Source organism: Leptopilina heterotoma, unplaced genomic scaffold (assembly GCF_015476425.1).
Source record: "Leptopilina heterotoma isolate Lh14 unplaced genomic scaffold, ASM1547642v1 Lhet_63, whole genome shotgun sequence".
Taxonomy (NCBI): domain Eukaryota; kingdom Metazoa; phylum Arthropoda; class Insecta; order Hymenoptera; family Figitidae; genus Leptopilina; species Leptopilina heterotoma.
The window spans coordinates 2,270,805-2,295,600 of NW_025111149.1; the positions used below are offsets into that span (position 1 = coordinate 2,270,805).

At 25.8% G+C, this 24,796-nt stretch overlaps 2 protein-coding genes across 3 annotated transcripts in view; one reads left to right on the forward strand and one right to left on the reverse strand.

Moving 5' to 3' along the window:
• LOC122509883 (cysteine-rich secretory protein 2-like) overlaps positions 1-24,796 on the reverse strand; it is a 213,204-nt gene that overhangs the window by 38,967 nt on the left and 149,441 nt on the right. For both annotated transcript variants that reach the window (XM_043624190.1, XM_043624191.1), the window contains exons 2-3: positions 7,864-7,966; positions 4,571-4,707 (exon numbers count right to left, since the gene is read on the reverse strand). In XM_043624190.1, the coding sequence (XP_043480125.1) occupies positions 4,571-4,707; positions 7,864-7,945 (219 nt within the window). In that variant the 5' untranslated portion in view covers positions 7,946-7,966. The remainder of the gene's footprint in view (positions 1-4,570; positions 4,708-7,863; positions 7,967-24,796) is intronic.
• LOC122509800 overlaps positions 8,157-24,796 on the forward strand; it is a 51,494-nt gene continuing 34,854 nt past the window's right edge. Inside the window, exons 1-2 of the mRNA XM_043624052.1 lie at positions 8,157-8,257; positions 8,661-10,690. Of these exons, the coding sequence (XP_043479987.1) occupies positions 8,157-8,257; positions 8,661-10,690 (2,131 nt within the window). The remainder of the gene's footprint in view (positions 8,258-8,660; positions 10,691-24,796) is intronic.

The following is a 24,796-nucleotide window of genomic DNA, read 5'->3' on the forward strand; positions in this document are numbered from 1 at the left end:
AATTCATAATGGCGGTTCCAATATGGCGGAAAAATTTTTAATTTGACGCAGTTTTCTTAAAAATTGTGACTTGGGGGTTTTTAGGGTCGCTGACTACGAATCAGAAGTCACTTTTTACGAATTAAAAATGGCTGTTCCAATATGGCGGAAAAAATTCAAATTTGATCAGATTCACATAAAACTTGTTATTTGAGGGTTTTTGAGATCGCTATTTACAAATTTGAAGTCACTTTTAAGAAATTCTTGCTTTCACTAATCTATAATGTAAATAATTTATTATTTTTACAAGTTTTAAGCGAATTGGATCATATTTAAATATTTTATTATCTATTTTGGATCCGACATTTTGAATTTTTAAAAAGTGATATTAGATTCGTAATCAACGACTCCAAAAACCCGTGAGTAACAAGTTTTTTGACAATCTATTTTGGATCCGACATTTTGAATTTTTAAAAAGTAAAATCAGCTTCGTAATCAGCGACTCTAAAAACCACCGGCTTACAAATATTATTCGAATCTGATCAAATTTTTAATTTTGACCGCCATATTGGATCCGCCATTTTGAAATGTTTAAAAATGACTTCAGATTTGTAATCAGCGAGCCTTATTCCTCTGACTGGGACCGTTGAAAGAGATTTACTTCGCGTGCCACATTAATAAACAAATTGGTTAAATAAACTAAAATGTTGCAAGGAGCTATTTTTTTAATTTTTTAAAAATATAAATTCATAATAATGAATAACTAATTAATAATTATAATATACTATAATATAATAATATATAGTAGTTGAATAAACTGAGACTAACAATTTGATTGTATAATACTAGACGCAAAATAATAAAAAATAATTAATTAAACTTTTAATATTAGGGACCGTATTTGTTCTGTTTGGGACCCTTATAAGGGAATTACTTCGCGTGCCATATTATATTCGAAAATGTGGAATTCGGTATCATCAATCGGGCCGTATTAGGCCCTGATAGGGAAAACGATATAATTTTTTGTTGGGGAAAACTGTTACGGGCCACAAAAGAGCCCTATTATTATCAGGGACTATAATGGCAATTTCTACACGGGAAATTAATTATGTGTGGAAGTTAACGATCACTCCGAGTTAGTGATGCACGTCGAACCGATAAATGCTCGACATCGTTCGAATCTTCTCGGTTGAAACGAACTTCAAGGAAACGATATTTTTGATTTTTCTTTGTTTTTGTTCGGCTCGTTTCGTTCGACAAAAATTGATTCTTGATGACATTAAATTATATTACAAATGAAGGGTGGCATGACAAAAGGTGGAAAATTATAATTTCATGATTTTACAGGAAACGAAAATACATTTAAAAATTTCCCTGCTCATTTAAGAAGAAGTCTAATAAAACTGCTTCAAAATATTAGTGCGCTTTACCGGTGGAAATACAATTTTTGAAGATAAATCTACATATTAGTGAGAAAAATAAGTAAAAGTGGGCCATTTTGGGGTTACGTCAAATGCGCATATTTTTTTATAAAATTAATTGTTAAATAAATTTAGAATTTAAAGAAAAACTAAGAAGTTTGTTTTTGAATAGTGAATTAAAAAATTGATTGCAAAAAAGTCTGTTTTAAAAAAAATGTTTGTTTTCTAAAAAAATTGTTAATTAAATGTTTACTTTTGAAAGTAAACAGTAGGTACCAACATTTTTAAATGCAAACTACAAACAGAAATATTTAAAAATTAACAGAAGAACAATATTTAAATTGTTCAAAATTAGATAAAGAATAAAACTTTCTAAATAGACATAAAATTTTTCAGCGAAATTTAATATATTTAATGATATCAAAAAGAAAGCAATATTTTAAACCATATTAACTTATATTCACAATAATATTTTTGATTCTTATTTTTAATATAAACGAGTTTAAAAGCAATTGACAAGAAAATCTTTTTACAGAACTGTGTAAATAAATTTACCTGATTTTTTTTATAAAAAATATCAATTTTGAAAAATTTTCACTTAACCCTTTTTGTCATGTCACCCTTCAAATAAGAAAACGTATCAATATTAATATACATATGTACAATATATATACAAAATATAATTATTTTTTGTAAATAAAAATTAAGTTAACTGTAGATATTTTGAAAAATTTGAGTACAAAAAATTATAAAAAATTATATTATAAATAATATAATAAAAAGTTAAAAAAAATTTTATTATCAAAATCTATTTAAATCTGATTGTGTTAAAATATAATTAATTACTAATAATTTTTAATAATATATAAAATATTTATTTAAATTTAAAGTTATACTGTAAATATTTATTGTATGAATTGATTTCATTTTGAAAATTAGCCAATAGATATTGAAAAACAATATTTTTTTTAGTACTAATTTCAATTTATTAGAAAAAACTTTGATCGACAATTCGTCGAGATTGTCAAATTTATAACGATCTGAACGATATTATTAAATAAAAAGACGATCATTTTTCTCGTAATTGTAATTTCTCGATCGTCTTGTCCGACGTGCATCACTACTCCGAGTCAAGCTTGACTCGGAGTTGCTTGACTCGGAGTGATCGTTAACTTCCACACATAATTAATTTGAAAACCGAGTGATAGAATCATTATTATATTATGAATTATTAAAGTTTTATTAAAGTTTTGAATAATTTTATTTAAAGATTCCAAATACAAAAAAAATTGATTCTTGAAAGAATTACACTTGTAATTTTTAGAAGTTGTATAATTAAATTTCAAAAAGGTTTTACATTAAAATTATATACAATTATTCTTCATACGAAAAAATAAATAAGTGTTTAAATATTTCTTATCAAAATTCTTGAATTTTTGAATAATTTAATTTAAGAAATTATAAAAAATAAGATTCCTTTTGCAATATTGTAGATAATCAAAATTTTTTGAAGATGGTTAAATTCTCGTGGAATTATTTCAAAAGATTATGTTAAATTTCCAATTTATTAGAAATCTTGTCAAATTTAATTGAAATAAATTTTATATTAGAAAGAATTTTTTTTTATTTACTTTTAATTATTATTTTTAAATAGAATCGTATTTTGAAGAATTTTAAATTAAAATTGTGAAAATAATTAAATTTTAGAAAAATTAAAAAAATTGAAGTTAATAATGACTATAATACCTAATTAGTTAAATTTTTTTTAGTTGAATTTATTTATATATACATATATTCATTTTTATAACTGAAGTTTTTTGTAACGAATTTAATTAGTTAAATTTGACTATTTTTTTAGTTATTTATTTACTATTAACTAGTAATTTTCTGCTAATAATTAGTTATTTTTTACTAATTGAGGAAGCAAAAACTTAGATACGATTTTACTAATAATTAGTTATTTTTAACTAATTCAGATTTAGAGATCAGAAAAAAAAATTTAGTAATTTTTGATTTTGAATTTAGTCATTTTTAAATTTAAGTTTAATAATTTTTAAATTGGAAATCAGTAATTTTTAAATTTAAATTTAATAATTTTTAAATTAAGATTTAGTAATTTCTAAATTTAAATTTAGCAATTTTTAAATTAAGATGCAGTAATTTTTAAATTTATTTTCGAGTTAATTGTATTAAAAATTGTTTTTGAAAAGTAGATTCTGCAATAAATTCCGAACAATGTGCGTTGTTTGTACCACAATCTAGCTTTTCGTGTTTAACGTTGAATTATGATTTTGAAAGTTATAAGTATAGAGCTTTTATAACTCAAGCGTGCAATTGGCTCCTGGAGAACTGCCAAACTCAAGTCTCAATTTAACGGACAAGAAAAATTTGTATTACTTTGCTATTTTACGTTTCGCTTATTGAAAGCTGATGCCAAACACATTTTCGATTGATAAAAATGTCCTCTTTTTTCAAATTATTTTTAGTCATTTTACTTCAGAAGTATTTCTACCTCTTACTACTCTTTACCTTTTTTCTATCCTTTACTCTCTTATTATTTTTTTTTATTTTTTATTAAAAAAAATATGTTTAGTCATTTTACTTCAGGATTTTTCTACCTTTTTTCTATCCTTTACTCTCATCTCTTAATTAAATTTTTTTATTTTTTATTTAAAAAAAAACATAAAAAATTATTTTCAGTCATTTTACCCTCAAGAATTCTTTTCTACTCCATATCCTTGACTCTTTTAATGAAAAAATGTTGTTTTCTTAATAAAAGAAATACTCTAAAAAAATTTCAAGAATTTTATTTCGAATTATTAAAGATATTGAATTTAATATTAATTCTTTAATCGCTGCTTTTTTAAAAATACCTTTCAAGCTATTTTTTTCTCTTTCCCTTAATATATAAAAGGAAAGAAAAAAATTCTGTAATCTTTAGTTCTCCAGCGTCATTATTAAAAACGACTTGAGAAATTTTTTGAATAAGAAAAGAAGAAGAGAAGTCTTGATAACAAAGAGAAGAAGGAAAATTACGTTTCCTTTTTTCATTAAAAAATCTCTCGGTTTTAATTTTTTTTTCACTTGATTTTTTTATTTTACAATTTTTATAAAGGTTGGAAAATAAAAATTTAGAGAAAAAAAGGAGAAATAAACTATTCAACACTTACCATAGCGAGCATATTTGCAGCTGGTGGAGTTACATGAGACCGAAAAAAGTTATGATAAAGGACGATTTTCCTTTGAACTTTTTTGTTGCTTGGCATTAATACTCTTGGGGGAATTTTATCCCCATACAAGCGTGGCACTGAAAGAATAACAAGAATCTTGTCTGGAAAAGTGTTGCACTTTTTTTTCTTCACTTGAGACGTATGAACATTTTTTGTGTATTTTTTTATTTATTTTCATTTTCACTTTGACAAATTTTTATTTTTCCCTTCATTTTCACTCTGTCTAATTTTATTTGTCGCAGAATCTACGTAATTATTTATTTGTTTTAAATAAAAATGTTATTCTACATAAATAAAACGTTTTTTTATAAGGTCTCAAGCCGTTAACTTCTATTTTAAATTTCTCCCCGCCAACAAACACGAAATGTTGCATTTTAAAGTGTTTTAATTATTTTAAGAAAATGTTTACGTAAATATTTCTAACTAAATATTTATTAATGTTGACTTTAAAAGTTTTAGTTTGTTTCAGTCTTATTTTATTACATATGCAAATAAATACAAAAAATTATGAATAAAAAATTTGTTTAATTCGTACTTTACTCGATTATCCGGATTTTCGATTATCCGGACAAGTGACTGCATCCATTAGTCCGGATAATGGAGTCTCTACTGTATATCTTTTTCTGAGTGTATCAAAGTGAAAGTGAAAATAAATATTTAACAATTTGAAAGTGAAAATAAAAAATAAAAATCTATCCAAATGGAAGTAGAAATGAAACCAAAAATAAAAATCTATGAAAGTAAAAGTAAAAATGAAAGTAAATAATAAAAAATCTATCAAAGTGAAAGTGAATGTGAAAGTGAAAATGAAAATAAAGGGAAAGTGAAAATTAAAATAAAAGTCAAAGTAAAAATAAAATGTTCTAATCGACCCCTGAAAAGAAATTTATTTGTCTCAAATTACATTATTTTTGACTTATTAATTATCAAAAATAAATTACAATTAATTATTTATTTGTTATTTTGTTTCTAATAGTTTTCTAGTCAAAATTAATTAATATTATTTCATGTCATTGACATTCAAAAATTCAATTATTCAGAAGAATTCATAAGAAAATTCTGAATGTTATTCTTCAGCATTGAAAAGATTTTATATATTTCAAACTCTTCCTGTTTTTAACAATAATCAGACTTTACAGATTTAAAATTGATTTTCTTAAATAATTTAATTTTTGAAAAACTATCGAGAAAAAATTATTTTTTATTAATTATTTTAGAATAATTTTTTATTTCAAAATTAAAAAAATAATTGAATTTTATGAAATTTGTATTTAAAATTTGTTTATAAATAATATAAATAAGTAGTAAATGTCACGCCCGCCAAACAAAGTATTTAATTTATTATTATTATTATCATTACTCAAAAGAAATTCGATTATCTTTACAAAATTTCAATAAAAAATTCTTCGAAAAATTTATGAATAATTACAAAAATGTTATCTTTTGAAATTATTACAGGTGACAGCTAAAAAAACGCGCGTGTAGTTTCTCCTAGTATTAATAGATATTTAATAATAATGCCTATTAACAATAAAAACTGGTACTTAATCACTTAACTACTTAATCACAAAAAATAATTAAAAAATTAAAAAAAAAAATTTTGTGCAAAAATTATGATTATAAAATAGAAATTATGCATATTTTTTTATTTAGTAAGAAAAATGAATTTCGTTAAAAATTGAAATTTACAAAATATATCACTGCTTTGCTAACTTTGCATAAAATTTCATATTTGTGCCTTCAAAAAATGAATTTAAAAATGTTTTGATAAAATCTTTTATCAGACTTAAATTTTAAGAAATTTTAATTATTCAATAAATTATTTATTTTCGCATTTAAATTATTGAATTCTCTAATAAAAATTTATTTCAAAATGAATTTCAGTTAAAGTTCTACATAATAAGTGAATATTAAAAGCATTATAGCATGAATTTTAAGAAATAATTAAATTTTAAAATTGTTCCAAATCAAATTCTTTAAAAATTTATATTTTTCATACTTATAACTAACAATTCTGTAGAATTAATTATTTTAAAAAAGTTTAATTGAATTTTTTTCTGAAATTATTTGAAGTATTTATTTTTTAATTCGTATTTAGTTGAAGAATTTCTGAATAATTTAAATTTCGTAAACAAATAGATTTTAAAATTCTCAAAGAACTTTTTTCAAAAATTATTAAAAATAATTTATTCTTGTGGGAAAATAATAATGATTAAAATTTATTTAGAAAAGAAGTTATTGATGTTTTCAAATAATTTTAGAATTAAAGAAATTCGTAAATAAATGTAATGGAACATTTTTTGGAGTATCTAATTATTTTTAGAGTGAATCAGAATATTCTTTAGAGTCAAGGAAGAAGTCAAAATTTTGTCAAGTAATAAAGTTTTTTATATTAAAAAAAAGAAAATATTTCACAGGATTTACATTTGTTAATTTTCTAAAATGTTTGTTACAAAATGCTAATTTTTTATAAACAAAGGAAATAATGAATAATATTAATAATTTTTTTAGATTAATGAAAATATTTTTGAATTATTTGAGAAATAAAAATAATATTATTAAATTAAAAAAAAATAACAAAATAAAGAAATTTAATATTATCTATCAAAACATATAAAAAACAAAAGCATGAATTTGGTTAAAAAATCGTTATTTTATATTTTATTTCTATTTTCTATCAAAACGAATAAAAAACAAAAGAATAACCATGACTAACTTCAGGTGTGGACAGACTGGACAGAATGAATGAATGAATACGACAATTATTATAGTTAATTCTAGTTCTAGTGAATATTTTTAAAAATCTATAAATTAATTATTAGATCAAATAATTATTTGTTTTTTATTTTTATTCGTTCAAATTTATTTTTAAAAATAAAATTAAAATAAAATTAAAATTCTTGACTTGAATAAAAATTATTTGATTCAAGTAAATATTTATTGTACACTGCAAAAGTGATCGATTATTTGTTACAAATAAATTTTTTTCTAGTGTTTAAATATTTACATTAATTATATATTTTATAATATTATTTTCACTCATCTAATTTTAATGCGAGCTTTGATTTTTGAGAAAGAGAATTTTCTTTTAATAAAAATTTAACTTTATAAACTAATAGAACTGAAGGGAAGAGTTTAAAAAGAGTTATTTCAATTAATTTTTCTCTACAGTCACTATTGAAATTACAAATATTGAATAAAAATTAAATTGTTAAATGGAAATCAATACTAACTGGGTTTATTGCGATCCACTTGCGATAGAACTACCGCCGGCAGTGCCGCTGTTACTGCAATAAAAGTCAAAATCCACTTCATAATTTTTTTTCAGAAGTCAATCTGAAACATAAAACGGCAGGATTTCTATTTAAAAAACAAGACTTTTTACAATTTATTTATTATTATTTGTTTATTTCTATATTTTGTTACTATATTATTTAAAGATTATATTATTATAAGTAGGATATTTATTCAAATACTGCTCTCCAAATCGAAATTAATAGTAAAATACTGGTAACAAATAGTCCCAATGGGAAATGCCAGTGTAGGGCCGATGTTCACCATAGGCTTAGTACTCAGACGATTGTTCGGCGTAGCAGGGATCACAGTGGCATTTCCATTTGAAAATAGGTAAAAAAGGGGATTTTTCAAAATAAAAAAGGTGATTTTCCTTTAAAAAAGGGGATTTTGAAAAACACGATAAAAATTATTTTGTTACAACATACAGGGTTTATTTTCTTAAACTTTTATTTTTCCTTCTATTTACAGCTTTTTGGATTAAATCTGACTTCTTTTGCTCCTTTTTACTTAAATAATTTAAGAAAAAATAGCCATTTTTTTCTTTTTACGGTATAATATGGAGTTTTCTAAGGTTTGTTTTATGTTGCGCGCTATTTAAACATTTTACAAAAATAAAATCAGGGTGTCCAACAAGGAGTAAGAAAAAGGTTTCCTGACTTTTTACTTTCCTTATTTCTTCTTCGACTATAATATGGTTGATAAAATATAAGAAAAAAGTAATCTCATACTTTAGGCTTGCTAGGGCGAGTCTGACTCTGGGATATGTCCCGATAGCGTGGAGGGGTACAAAAGTTGTATTCATACCTAAAGCGGGCAAGAACGGTTATACCTCACCGAAGGATTTCCGTCCTATTAGCCTTACATCCTTTATCCTAAAATTAGTTGAAAGGTTGGTGGATAGATATATTCGCAGTGAGATTTTGGAGCGGTTCCCGCTACAAAAGGATCAATATGCGTATAGAGCGGGATGCTCTACGGAAACAGCTCTGGCTAGAGCAGTAGACCTAATTGATGGGCAACTGCAGAATCAGGGCTTTGCTGTGGGTGTTTTTATGGACATAGAAGGAGCTTTTAGTCAGGCCTCTCCGGAATCCATAAAAAGAGCTATGACAGCTTTTAATATTCCTACAGGAGTGGTTGATTGGACCTGTCATATGTTAAAAAACAGGAACCTCTTATCAACTAAAGGAGACTCAGTCCTGAAAGGGACAGTCAACTCTGGATGCCCCCAAGGAGGTGTTCTTTCACCCTTGCTCTGGTCCTTGGTAGTGGATGAACTACTGAGAATTCTGACCGAAGCAGGATACCATGTAATTGGTTATGCGGATGACATTTTGTTAATCGTTCGCGGTCCCCACCTTGAAGTTATACTCGAAGTGGCCCAAAAAGCGTTAAACCTGGTAGATAAATGGTGTGAGAAGGTGGGTTTATCTGTAAATCCGGGGAAAACGGAAGCGGTTATCTTTACCAGACGGTACAAGTGGAAAGCCTCGTGCTCACTTACGCTGTCCGGAAAAGAGATCAAATACACAGAGCAGGCAAAATATCTAGGAGTAATCCTGGATAGCAAACTGCTTTGGAAAAAGCATTTAGAGGAAAAATGTAAGAAACTTACAGCTGCTCTTTGGCAAAGTAGAAGGGCCATTGGTGGTAGCTGGGGTCTCAAACCGGATACACTATTGTGGATCTATGAAGCAATTCTGCTCCCTAGGCTGACCTATGCTTGTGTGGTCTGGTGGGGTAGAGTTGAGCTAAAAACAGCACAAACAGAATTGGAAAGGGTAAGGGGGATGGTACTTAGAGGCATAACGGGGGCGGTGCGTACAACTCCCACTGCTGCCCTTGGTGCCCTCTTGGGGCTAGAACCCTTACACCTTACAATTAAAGCAGCGGCGGTTAAGGCTGCCCTGCGGTTGAGTGGTCCTGTGGGCTGCAGGGAGGTGGGCAGATGGCGTCTCCCAAAGAAATTGGTGAGAATCCCCCTTCTAAGTATGATTAGGGACAGAACTGTCCCTTTGTATCTCTTCGACAAAAAGTATAGGATTAATATACCTAGTAGAGAAGATTGGATAAATGGACTGACAAGTATTCCAGCTGACTGTGAAGTCTGGTACACAGATGGAGCAAAAGGCGGGAATGGAGTTGGTGCAGGAATCTATCATGTAACCTCCCAAGTGGGACACTCCTTTAAGTTGGGGACCACTGTTACTGTGTTACAAGCCGAAATTGTGGCAATATTTTATGGTGCTGTTAAAGCCTTGAAAAATTGTCACAACAAAGATATTTTTATCCTTTCGGATAGCAAGGCGGCCATTTTCTCCTTGAAACGATACGTATCAACATCACGGCTGGTCGGTGATTGTCATGAAGCACTTAACAAACTAGCTGAAACGAACCGCGTTACCCTCCTGTGGATCCCTGGTCACAGTGGATTCGCGGTAAACGATAGGGCGGATGAGCTAGCCAAAGAAGGGGCTAGAAAACAACTTATTGGACCTGAACCTCCCATTGGTGTTTCCAACAAATGCCTGACACTGGAAATTAAACAGTGGATAGCTGCGGAACACCAAAGGGAATGGCAGGTAACTAAGGGCTGTAGACAAGCCAAGGTACTCATGGGAAGTAGTATTAACCCTATGAGGAAAGCGGAATTCCGCAAATTAAATAGAAAAGAGGCAAAGATCATAACGGGGCTATTAACTGGCCATGGTGATCTGCGCTATCATAGGCACAAAATGGGGATCCTAGATGACCCGAAGTGCCGTAGGTGTGGAGAGGAATATGAAACCCCGATACACATCTTGTGTCACTGCCCTGCACTTGTGAAGGAGCGGGAACACATTACGGGCTACTTCTTTCTGGGGGAGACCGTTATCGCTACCAGAAACCTGGCCGAAGTCCTCCTGTTGTGGAAAGGACTTCGGATATAGGGGTGGTTATGGGGAACGTAAAGGGATTACCCAAGCGTTAGTGGCGTTGACCTGCAAGGTCCTAAGTCCACAACCCTCTTCTTAATAATAATAATAATCTCATACTTAGAGGAAAAATCCTCTTCTAATATCCTCTTAATGTTTTCCTCTCAATACAAAACTATTCGACTTGAATGTATATTATTTTTATTATTAATTAATTCATTGTTTTATTATTGACATTTGTCAAAAACATTGAATATTTAAAGGAAATAAATGAAGGAATAAATATATTAAATAATGTAAGTAATTAACTTTTAGTTATTAAATATAATTATTTTATTTTTGACCCGTAAATTGTAAACGGGTTAACGAAATTGTAAATAAAATACACCGTTCGAAAGGTAACAGAAATACGCAACTTTTATAAAAAGAAAGTATAGTGTTTCGATGAAGTCAAAAAATTTTACGATACATTTTCCGAGCACATCGCTTTTTTAAAAAAAAAACAATGTCTCCAGTTGTGAGACACTCATTAAAAATTGCTAAAATTTAATAAGTTTGACATAAAACGTTATGTTTAGTAGAAATAATTAAATATATTAATAATATATATTATTATATACTAAATAATAATATTTATTCTTCAAAATATGACTATCAAATAAACACAATTTAATAGCTTCAACAAGAGCATTAAAATTGATTTCTTCTGAATCAATTGACTTTTTTCCACTTGACATGCCCAAAAATACTAGAAAAAAAATCAAAACAACATTTAAATAGTATGCCTGCAAAGTCGTATTTTTTATGCTGCCCAGATGGGTGTTGACACCGTCTTACAACTGGTGATATGCTGTGTCTCACACCCAGAAATTGGCGTTATTTTGAAAAAAGAAAAATTAAATTATTTTCAACCGTAGATTGGAACAATGCAATATTGCATCACAAAATATAAGGAAAACACTAAAAGAAAATGCATTACATTTACCTTTTCCAATTAATTAACTTGGAAAAAAAGTACTTTGCATTTATTGAAAAAACGCTTTTTAGTCGATTATCACACACAGTGTTGGTATTTAACAAAAACAGTTTATATATCCGCTTCGGCGTACACGAAAAAGGTGGCTCATATAAGAGGCATTATTCCTGAACTGCCCCAAAAATAAAAAAAAGTTCTTGGATTTCCTTTATACTTTGGAAATATGTTACCCTAGTAGGTACAAGTTACTACACCAATTTACAGGTCCAACCCCCCACCCCAATCAAAAGGGTGGGGGGTTGAAATTTCAGCTTCAACTCGAACATGCATTCTTTAAACATTTGTAGTTTCTACTTAAATTATTCAATTAAAAAAAGTAAGTAGTGTTTTAGAAAGGTTTTTTTGTGTACTTTTAAAATATTTTATTTATATAATAAAAAAAAAATTTTTTTTGCAAAAATTTTTTAAAATAAATAGTTTTTTGCAATTTTGTGCAAGTTCGGTAGTTTTTATTTTCTTTTTAATAATCTCAAATGAAAGCTTGGGAATTCCCCTAAAAGAAGATATAAGTCTGAAAATGGGCCGAAACAATTTGCCAAAGATATAGTGTAATAAGTAAAATTTGTCCGTCCGCTCGCGCACTCCAGCGCGATGAACAGTGGGATTTTTTTTCAACTTACTATTGAAAATTGTCTAGAAACTATAAATTTTATCGGATGTTGATGTTCTTGATTTAAAATTACTAAGAGATCCATCAAAGTCGATTTTTGAATTTTGAATTGTTTATTTTTTTCTTGTTACTCAAAAATTTGACAAATTACAATATTTTTAGAAAAAATCATGTTAGTTTTTTTATTTTTCCATTACACATGATCGAAATCAATTTAAATTAGTCTAGTATGACCACCGGACAATTAATAAAGCATAATACAATTAATTTAAATTGTTGCAAACAATGTTAATTAACAAATAGATTACTTCGGACCTTCTTCATAAAAAAAATTGGTTTTTTTGCAGACAAGTTTAAAGTTATGTCTAATTTAGTAAAAAACTATTTTACAGTTAAAAATTATCATTAATATTAACAATTATATAAACAATAATCAACTTCCTTTTGTATTTGTAAACATTTTCGTCATTTTTCAAACTTTAAATATTTGTATCATATGTACATTCTTTCAAAAACTTAAAAAATTTATTAGCTTAAACAATTACATTTGTTATAAACAAACTTTTCATTTTTAAACAAATAAGTAGCTTTTTTCATCAAACAAAATTTTTTCCTTTTTTTTATATTTACTATCATAAAAAAGAACTCCTTAATGAAATGGGAATACTATAAATTATTCATTTAATTCTAACGAACATTATAAGTTAAGAAATATTTATATTTTTAATGAAGTAAACCATTATTCAGTTAAAACAGTTTACATTTAAATGCATATAAATAAATATATTTTTTCTGTGAAAAAAGAACAAAGTTAAATATTTGTTAACTTATAATGTTTATTAAATTAAATGAATAATTTATAGTATTTCCATTTCATTAAGGAGTTCTTTTTTATGATAGTAAATATAAAAAAAAGGAAAAAATTTTGTTTGATGAAAAAAGCTACTTATTTGTTTAAAAATGAAAAGTTTGTTTATAACAAATGTAATTGTTTAAGCTAATAAATTTTTTAAGTTTTTGAAAGAATGTACATATGATACAAATATTTAAAGTTTGAAAAATGACGAAAATGTTTACAAATACAAAAGGAAGTTGATTATTGTTTATATAATTGTTAATATTAATGATAATTTTTAACTGTAAAATAGTTTTTTACTAAATTAGACATAACTTTAAACTTGTCTGCAAAAAAACCAATTTTTTTTATGAAGAAGGTCCGAAGTAATCTATTTGTTAATTAACATTGTTTGCAACAATTTAAATTAATTGTATTATGCTTTATTAATTGTCCGGTGGTCATACTAGACTAATTTAAATTGATTTCGATCATGTGTAATGGAAAAATAAAAAAACTAACATGATTTTTTCTAAAAATATTGTAATTTGTCAAATTTTTGAGTAACAAGAAAAAAATAAACAATTCAAAATTCAAAAATCGACTTTGATGGATCTCTTAGTAATTTTAAATCAAGAACATCAACATCCGATAAAATTTATAGTTTCTAGACAATTTTCAATAGTAAGTTGAAAAAAAATCCCACTGTTCATCGCGCTGGAGTGCGCGAGCGGACGGACAAATTTTACTTATTACACTATATCTTTGGCAAATTGTTTCGGCCCATTTTCAGACTTATATCTTCTTTTAGGGGAATTCCCAAGCTTTCATTTGAGATTATTAAAAAGAAAATAAAAACTACCGAACTTGCACAAAATTGCAAAAAACTATTTATTTTAAAAAATTTTTGCAAAAAAAATTTTTTTTTTATTATATAAATAAAATATTTTAAAAGTACACAAAAAAACCTTTCTAAAACACTACTTACTTTTTTTAATTGAATAATTTAAGTAGAAACTACAAATGTTTAAAGAATGCATGTTCGAGTTGAAGCTGAAATTTCAACCCCCCACCCTTTTGATTGGGGTGGGGGGTTGGACCTGTAAATTGGTGTAGTAACTTGTACCTACTAGGGTAACATATTTCCAAAGTATAAAGGAAATCCAAGAACTTTTTTTTATTTTTGGGGCAGTTCAGGAATAATGCCTCATAAAAAGAAATGTTTTTATATAAACCAATCGGCTTTTTAATATTGCATGTTAAAAAAATTGACTGTCTCACAACTGGAGACTCTCCCCTAATAAAAACTAATTTAGTCTTGTTAGATTACAAAATTTTTAAATTCACAAAAAATTTTAACTTTCTTATTAAATTTATAAAAATGTCCCTGACTTTCCTGAACGCTGAACACCCTGTAAAATCTTTTCAAAAAAATTATTAAATCATAATTTTTACTTTTCAAAAAAAAATTTACTGAAAAAAAGGGAATAGGGGAGAAAATATTTGAATTAAAGGGGATTTAGAGGATTTATTTTTTTTAAGGGGAAAAAATAGGGGAAAAGGGGAATAGGGGAAAAAGGGGACGAACTGTGATCCCTGGCGTAGTCTAGCCGAGCCTCGACAATTAGTGCTGGCGCAGTACAGAATTTTTGTTTCGCCAAAGCCAAGCCACGTTTGCTTGCCAGTGCTGGCGCAGTACTCCGCCAGTTGTAAATTTCCCATTGGGCGTTTTACCGTTTATTAACAGTATTTTACTAATTATTACCCACTAGGGAAGAGTGGGACAAGACGGGGTACCGGCCTTATTTAACAAACGAATTAACCAATCGCGATTATATTTTACATAATACTGCACCGAGACGATAGTTTCTTGTTTATAAAACCTAAAAGCCATGAGAACAAATCTTTTATCTGTTTTTCTAAAAAAACTGTTTTCGACGATTTTCTTGTGATTTTTTCACTTTTTTTAGGAGGTGTTTATTATTTAATAATAACAGGTAATGAACTATATAATGCTTAAGTGGTACACGTCAATTATCAGTCAAACAATGTTTATAATTTTTTGTCAGTAGTAAAAAACAGTTTTGGTCAGACATTGTATAATTATAATTTATTAAGAAAGTAGAAAAAAGTAGTTTCGGTCAGACATTGTTTATAATTTTTTTTGTCAGTATTAAAAGACACTTTTGGTTAGATTATGTTTAAGATTTTTTGTGTCAGTAGTAAAAAGCTCTTTCGGTTAGACATTGTCAGTATAAAAATACACTTTTACTCAGACATAGTTTATAATATTTTCATTAGTAAAAAATAGTTTTGATGAAACATTGTTTATCATTTTTTGTGTCAGTAGTAAAAGGCACTTTTGGTCAGACATAGTTTTATAATTTTTTGCGTCTGTAGTAAAAATCAGCTTTGGTCAGACATTGTTTCTAATTTTTTTCTGAAAGTAGTAAAAGATATTTTCATTCAGGCCTTACTATATAAGTTGTTATTATTAGCATTGAAAGCCAAGAATAGTATAATAAAATAATAATAAAAAAACAAAGATAGTAAAAAACTAATAATCAGTAGTAAAGTTCGGATTCGGTTGAACTAGTTTATTTTTCCCGATACCAATAGTAAAAGTCAACTGTTTGATCGGACGTAAATTATATTTTTCTAATAAAAACATCATATTTTCAATATTAGAAAAAATAATGTAGAGATTTGTCGAGAAATAATTTTCAAAGAAAAAAAAACAAAACTCGGTCGTCTTATTTTTGTCAGGTGAAAAAGAAAAATGTTTCTTTTATTCTTTTTTGCACATCAAGATATATAAAACCGTAGAGTATGCTTTTGTGTATCCTAGATAAATGTTTCCAATTTGCGTTTATACGATTCGTGTCCAGTCTTGGTAAATGGACTATGTTAAAGCATCGTGACATTGCGTCAAGCGATATTGCATCCGGTCTATTCACGACTATAACAATAAGTACAAAATTCCTTGAAATTTAAATCGATTTCAGCGGATTTTCTCTCAAGATATAACGTTTGAACACAAGTGTAGTCGAATGCAGAACGCGACTGACAATATAATCGATTCGTTTCTGGAATATAAATTTATCGTATGACAATGAAACTGATAACAATAAAATTATTAAGTATTTGTTTTCTAATCCTTAATATCTTTAATAATTATTTTTAAAAAGTACTTAGAAACTACTTGAAACTAGCTAAAAACTATTTAAAAACTACTTTTAAAATATACTTATCTCTATTTAATTTAGAATTTAAATTAAATTAAATTTAATTTAATTTAAATTTAAATTAGAAAAGTTTTTACTAATTTGAATTTACTAATAAATAATTATTTTATAATTGTCGAGATATTCTATTTCTCTCGTTTTTCAACTCAAAAATTGTTCTGTCAAAATTTTGACAAGTGAAATTAAGTCCCCACTCAGAGAAAAAGTTTATTTCACTGAACCAAACTGTTTAATTAACCTATTTTATTTGTTGCTATAAAACAATTTTGTTGATTTAAAGAAAATTTTGGTTCATTTTAATAAATACATAAAATTTGTCTGGTTATCCGAAAGAAAATTTTTATTTGAAATTGTTTGTTTCATTTAACCAAATTTAACCAACAACAATCTTTGCTTGTCTCAAAAAGTACATGAGTGAATAAATTTAAAAATGTCAGTCTCACCTGTCTACATTCCGCATTCACGTCAAATTCATTAGATGTATCGAAAAAACAAAATTATAAGTGTCGGTTAAATAAATGATGCATTGATTATGTTCTTAACACGCAGATATTGTTTTTAAAGCAAATAAATGACGATGGATAAAATGTATTTTATTTACATTGCTTATTATAAATTAATACAGATTAATTTGAAACATGCATAATAAAATACAATAAAAAGGCAAAATAATAGAAGTTTTTTAAACAAAAAAAATAACATGTATTTAAACCGAATAAATAATTTTAATAAAATATTTTATTTTATTTAAATAAATTTTTTGTTTGTATAGAACAAGATATTTGGTTAAAGAAACCAAAAAATTTAGTTGAAAACCCATAAGGAAGTTACAGTTGCAATTTTTAGAAATAATGGATTATTTAACCGCTTATTTTTGTATTTAAATAATTCAATTTTTGTAGAACTTTTCGATAATAATTTATTTCAAAAAGATTTTCAGTTAAAATTTTAAGAAATATTTTAAGATTTGGAGAAATTGCAGTTTTAATTTTTATATAAAAATAATTGAATTTCAAAACCCCGTATGGAAATTGCCAAGGTTTGCCAATATTGATTATTGCGTCTATAATGGTCCTAGCTTGGAATGTACATTAACCTGGCCCTAGCTTGGTAATAGCTAGAGCTTCTTGTTAGATTATAAGTTATAAATATATTTAAAAATATGTATCAGTAATTGTTTATGTGTAATTTGAAGTAATATTTAAACATCTCATAGCAAGATTGAGACAATATTGAACTGAAATGTTTACTTTTAACTTTTCATTTGTAAAATTTGACAGATTATCAGTAGAATTCTACACGGAAAAAAAAGTACGTGAATCCTTCCTTGAAAGTGCTTGACTTTTGGATAGGACACAAAATACAAGGCTGTTCCATATACTTTTTATTAGAAAATATAAGAAAGTCCTAGAATTATTCTAGTACTAGTATGGGCAACAGTGTTTTTTAAATTTTAACGAAAAGTCATTTGTTCAGTTTTATAAAGTACGTGAAAAATTAGTTGACTGCGCTTGAAAATTCTGTAGAGCATGCGCAGTGTGCGTTGCGCGTTTCTACCCAAGGTAAATGCCAGCTGATCGTCTGTTTCCACTTGTGTTAATTTGAGATGTGAATATACTATTATTTTATGAAAAACAAATAGTGTTAATATATATTTGTCTTCAAGAATTGACTTTCAAAAAAATATTTTTTGTTTTGTGTTTCTCACAAAACAGAATGTTATGTAAGTCTCAGTTTTCAGTGAAATAGCATGTCTCAGAAGTCGTGAAAAATTTCACCATGTGGTATATAAGAACAATTCGATACGTACTTTTAAGTGTTAAGTGTGTGTTTATATTTAAGTTATACGCGAATATATGTGTGTGTTATAGGTTAGTTCATAAGTGTTGATGAACGTCGAAAAGTGATACAATAATTGTTCTTTGTTTGTGTGATTAATTATCAATATATGTGAATGAATGAGTGAATTTCAGAAAAACTCTGTGAACAAGTGGAAATTATTTTTTTATTTTACAGTTTTTTTGAAAGTCAATGAAATTCTCAAGCAAGGTACTAGAAATTTTCATTGACTGCTTTTGAAACTCTCATGCAAAAGTACTAGACTGTTTTTAGTATTTTGTGTCGTATCCAAAAGTCAAGTACCGAGTCAATGAAAAATTCACGTACTTTTTTTTCCGTGTACTAATTGCTATTATCAGAATTGAGTTACTGATAATTAGTAGAAAGTTACTGATTCGATTAGTAAAATATAAGTTACTGATTCAATCTATTGTATAAAAATATTACATAGTCAAATTTACTAATTAATCAGTTGAATTTAAAGGTTATGTTGATTTCTCTTTGGCCACCAGTATATTTACAGCATAAAAAAATATATATATATATATTCCTTAGTTCCGAAGCTTATGAAAGTTAAAATAAATCTTTAAATGTCTTCAGTTTTTCAATGTTGGGCGCATAAGTTGACTAAACATTGCATGAATGTTTATAATTTTCTTTAATTTTTTAAGTTTTTCAAAACTTCTTAAAATTTTCTTTAAACTTCCTCCTTTAGAGATAAAATTCATTTAAATTAAAAAAAAATTTACTTCATGCAATGTTCAGTTAACTTTTGCGCCCAACATTAAAAAACTGATGACATTAAAGATTTATTTAAAGTTTCATGAGCTTTGATTTAAGCTTTAGTTAATTAACTCAATTAAAATTTTCGTTACAATATATTTTTCAAGTTAAATTTTTAAAACCGTTCACGGATTTGTTAACTTCTGTTAAAATCATATTTTGTTGAATGAAACTGAAGTTTCCAACGTTTACGTCATCGAAATGAGATAAAATATAAAAACTTCAATTTTTACATAACAATTGACTTTCCCTCCCCAATTGGATTAAAAATCTATGTAGGGTGTAATGAAAAGAACAATTAAGTTCTTTTTATCAGAAATTATTTGCATCTTGATCTTTAAAAAAATTCTTTTCTCATTTTGCGTCAACGAAAATGTTACTGACTTCAGTTTTATTATTTTGAGGCATTTATAATGGAATAGTTCATATGACTTGTGATGACAAGAATAACCTGAAGTATCATGCAACGCATCGTACCGAGCGAGCGTGGTTAAGTGGTTAGGTTATCGGTTTACGAATGTTAGGGTCGTGCGTTCAACTCCCAACGTGTGGGGATTTTTTCTCTGTTAGTATATAGGAATTAAGTATTATAAATTACATGATAACAAAAGTAGGTAAAAAAAAGTTGGAATAATGAATCTCAATAATAATAAATAAGAATAAATAATTTTTTTTAAATAGTTAATTAAACTGTTCCTTTTATTGGGCCTAACCAGATTCTCTAGGTAGAACCAGGCTAGAAGAGCGTGACGTTTCAACCTAGGGCCTACAAGGATAAACAAGCTAGGACCAAGTTAATAAAGGGGAAATCTAGGTAGAACCAATAAAGGGCCATTAGAAAATTTCCACACGGGACGTTTTACATTGAAAGTATTTTAAAATTTTAATTCCTGTTGGTGGACGAATAAATAACAATAAAAACGAAAATTAGTGAAATTTGAAAAATTTTATTTAGAAATTCTGAAAAAATGAGTTTTATAAAAAAATTGTAATTAACATTTTTTGAAAATAGTTGAATTCCCGAAAATAATTTTAGAAAATAGAAAAAGGGTCAATTTTCTTAAATTTCATAAAAATAAATTTTGTATTTCAAAGAATTATATTTTCTAACGTTAAAAAATTATTTTTAAATATTGTTGTATTTTTTTTTAAATTGCAACTAAAAATTTGGAAAGTAATTCAATTTTACAAAAAGTTTTGTATTTAAATAATTCAAGTATCCTTGAAGTCTCAATAAAAATTGATTTAAAAATGAATTTCAGTTAAAATTTTGAAAAATAATTGAAGCAAAAAATTTTTTTGAAGAATTGTAACTAAAAATTTAAAAAGTAATTCAATTTTACAAACATTTTTGTAATTTAAAATTTAAGTAATTCAAGTATTATTGAATTATTACAATTTTTAAATAGTTTTATTAAAAAATTCTAAATAAATTATCGACTTTTGGAAAAATTGCAGTTGTAATTTTTAGAAATTATTAAATTTCAAAAGATTTTACATTAAAATTATTTGCAATTAAGATAAATAATAAATTTTTAAATATTTGTTTAACAAAAAATATTGAATTTTTGAATAATTTAATAAAGAAATTCTAAAGAAAATTATTTTTTTGAATAATTGTATAATTAATACTTATTTTACAAGATAGGTAATAAGATTAATAATTACAAGATAAATAGTAATTTCTACTAATTTTTTAGTAATATATAAATACTAATTTCTACTAATTTTTTTAGTAAAATTTAAATAGTTATTTCTACTAATTTTTTAGTATAATTTAAATAGTAATTTCTACTAGATTTTTACTAAAATTTAAATAATAAGTTTTTACTAATTTTTTAGTAAAATTAATTAACAAGTTTTAACTAATTTTTAAGTAAAATTTACTAATTCAAAAGCAAAAAGTCAGTCACTAGTTCAGATTAGTAAACATTTTTATGATTTCTACCAATTTTTTAGTAAAATTTACTAATTTAACAGATAAAATCGAGTCACTATAGTTCAGATCAGCAAAATATTTTTACTAATTCAAATTTAGAAAGTACTTAAAAAATACGAAAAAAATTTTAATTGAAAAGATGATAATATAAAAATCAATTATTTAAAGAGTGAATTAAAATTTTAATTATTAATTATTAATTAACATTGCAAAAGAGTAAAAAATTCATCCTCCTGTCAATGCGTCAATCATCATGTCCGATTAAAATTGACCTCCTTCTACTGCGATATTTCAGTAGCGAAAACGTTTCGTTCTATTGTTTACTCGATAAATTAAAACAAAAGAATTCTATTTTTATATTTTCAGTATTTTTCATATAAAAATGTAAAATCAGAATTAGAAATTCAAAAAATACATATTTTCAATGTTTCTGTTAACATTTTCAAATTAAAAACACGTTTATTAACCTCGGCGAGGATTATTTGAATTTTTTTTGGAATAATTAAATAAAAAAAAGAGAAAGAAAAAAAATTTGAATTTTATATGAAAACTTTTTCGAGCATACAAACACAGGTCATAAATAACAAGTTCGTTAACTGTGTGCTGCGTATCTGATCATCATGCCGTTGGCGACAATCCTATTAACGTTTTATACATGATTTCCCATCGGATGCAACCCAGAGTATACACACAGCATCCCATGATTTGCCTTTGATTTACACAATTAAGTGAAAATATTTATGAATCATATTCACATATATAAAATATTTGCGTAGTATTATTCGTGAATTAATACTTCAGAATGTCAGTTTATTAATCATTTTAGAATTTCCATGTACATAAAAAATTTATAATATGAGAGAGGAACTATATAACAATACGATATATATGCTATAAATATTTTAATTCCCGCGCATATGAAACTTTAAAATATTTAAAAGTTGGCTTTTGCATTTTTCCATGAATATAATCTTGTTGCGCAATACTTCATCGCGGAATTGCTGACTAAAATTGGCTTTTATTGATAAAATAAAAAATAAAAATATATCACGTTGGGAAATTAGAATTTTTCTTTTGCTGCGGTGCAAAAAGTTGTCTGACTTGTATGCACTTTTACTACTGGTGAACTTCTACCTGAAAAATCGGGAGTCTTGTCTGACTGTGGCTTGACTTCTACTACTGAATCTGGATGAAGGGAAATTTTAAATAGCAGCCCGTGGAAGAAATAGTCTAAAAGTTCGACATTTTAGACTGAAGGCAATTTATTTGATTCAAATGAATGATTATACTTTCTTCATTATGAATAAATTATATTTTTATTCAAAATATTTTTATAAACATTTGTATCAAGTAAATATTTGTATCAAATAAATATTTATTCGTATCAAGTAAATATTTATATCTAATAAATATTTCTAGATGAAATAAATTTTTATTTTTAAATAATTAATTTTTTTATAATGTATCAAAAAAATATTTAATATTTAATTTAATTAATTGAGGCAGATAATTCAAAGAAAAGTCAGGGAAAGTAGAATTGGTCAGGGAAATCAGGGAAAAGTCAGGGATTGTTATTAGAAGTGCCAGGAAAAATTAAATTTTTAAAATTCATAAGAAAATACTGAATTTTTGTGCCTTTTGTTTTCAAAAATTTTTAATTTGAAATTTTATAAAATTATTGCAAAAATTCAATTCTGCTCAAAAATTTTTTTATATTCTCTTGCAAAAATTTCTTCTCTAAAATTCCATTATTATCAAAAATTTTAATAGAATACTTAGCAAACTTTCAATTATTTTTCAAAAATTTCCTCAATTCAATTATTTTCAATATCTATAGTATTTTAATAAAATTTTCGAAAAGAATTAAATTCTGAATAAGAATTCAATTATATCTAAAATTTTAAGAAATCCTTGTCAAAATTTCAATTATCTTTATAAATAATAAAATTCTTTGCAAAATTTCAATTATTTTGAAAAAATTCTCTCAATTTTATGATTTTTAATATCTACTATTTTAATAAAATTTCCCAAAAAGAATTCAATTAATTAAAAAAACGTTTGATAAAATTTTACAAGAACATTCAACTATTTCCTAAATTAATAAAAATTTCACAGGAATTCAATTAATTAAAATAGAATTTGCAAAAAAAATTTTTAATTAATCAATTGTTTAAAATTTTTTTATAAAATTCTTTTCAATAACTCAATTATTTTTATAAATAATAAAATTCTTTTTAGAAATCCAATTATTATTTTCATAAATAATGAAAATTCTTTTTAGGAATTCAATTATTTCTATAAATAATAAAACTCATCGCATAATTCAATTATTTAATATACTATATATTTTTAAATAATTTAATTCTCGTAGAATTTTCTAATAACAATTGATTGAAAATTGAATTTTAGTTATTTTAATATTAGAAGCATTATAAAATGAATTTTGAGAAATAATCGAATTTTGATAAAATTTGAAATTAAAATCTTTGAAAATTTGAATTTTTCATACTTTTAACTGACAATTATGTAGAATTAATTTTTTGAAAAAGTTTAATTGAACTTTTTAAAAATTTTTTTTTTATTTACCATTTGAAATAAATTTTAAAAATTTTCTAATTTTCTTATGTTGTTTTCTGTACGTAATTATTTTTCATTTTATTATAATTATGATTATTATTTATTTTTACTCATTATTCGAAAAAAGACAAAAAAAATTTTTTAAAACAAAATTTCCATCTTGTTTTTATAAAATTATAATTACTATTAGATTGAAAAAATACTTGAGATAAAAGTTTCTTAAAAGTAAAAAAAAACTTTTCGACTCTAATTAAAACAGGTCGATCGAGCATGCCATTTGTTCGAATTAATCACCTCAACGATTTCTTTAATTAAATTTAAAAACTTACTCAAATTTGCGCGTGTTCAATTTACAATTTAATAAAAAAAAAAAGAATAACAAGGAGAGAAAAGAAAAGTCGATGAAATTGTAATAAAACGGAAATCTTAAATAAAAAAAACTATTTTTGCAAAAGAGAAATTATTTATTATACATCCTTTGCAATTAACTTTAAACAACAATTATAAGTTTTAATGATATATACGATATAATGGAAGTTTACACTAGGTGTGACAAATATTCTCTTAGGGAAAACACAACTTTCAAATAATGAATCCGACGTGGGGATTAATAAACTTTTGTTTTCTTGACGTGATAAAAAAAAAGTTAATATCCGCAAATTACAGAAAACTTTTGAGTTTTTGTTGTAATTAAAATACTTTTTATTTTTCCAGGTGTTATTTTTTCTTTACTTTGTATTTTTTCTCTCTTTTTTTTGTCTCTTTTTTCTCTCTTTTCTGTCCCTTTTTTCATTCTTTTTTTTTTATTCTCTTTTTTCTTTCTTTTTTCATTCTCTTTAGGTTTTTTTTTCTTTTTTCTTTCTTTTTTCTTTTCTTTTTCTCTCTTTTCTTTTTTTCTCTTTTTTCTTTCTTTCTTCTTTCTTTTCCTCTTTTATTCTCTTACTTCTTCTTTTTTCGTTCTTTCTTTCTTTCTTTGTGACATACAGGTCTCAGATAGTATAACTTATTTAATTTTTTCTACTATTTTTAAAAAATATGACTTTTTCCGACTTATTTTTGAGAAAAAATTACTTTAAATGAATGACTAGCA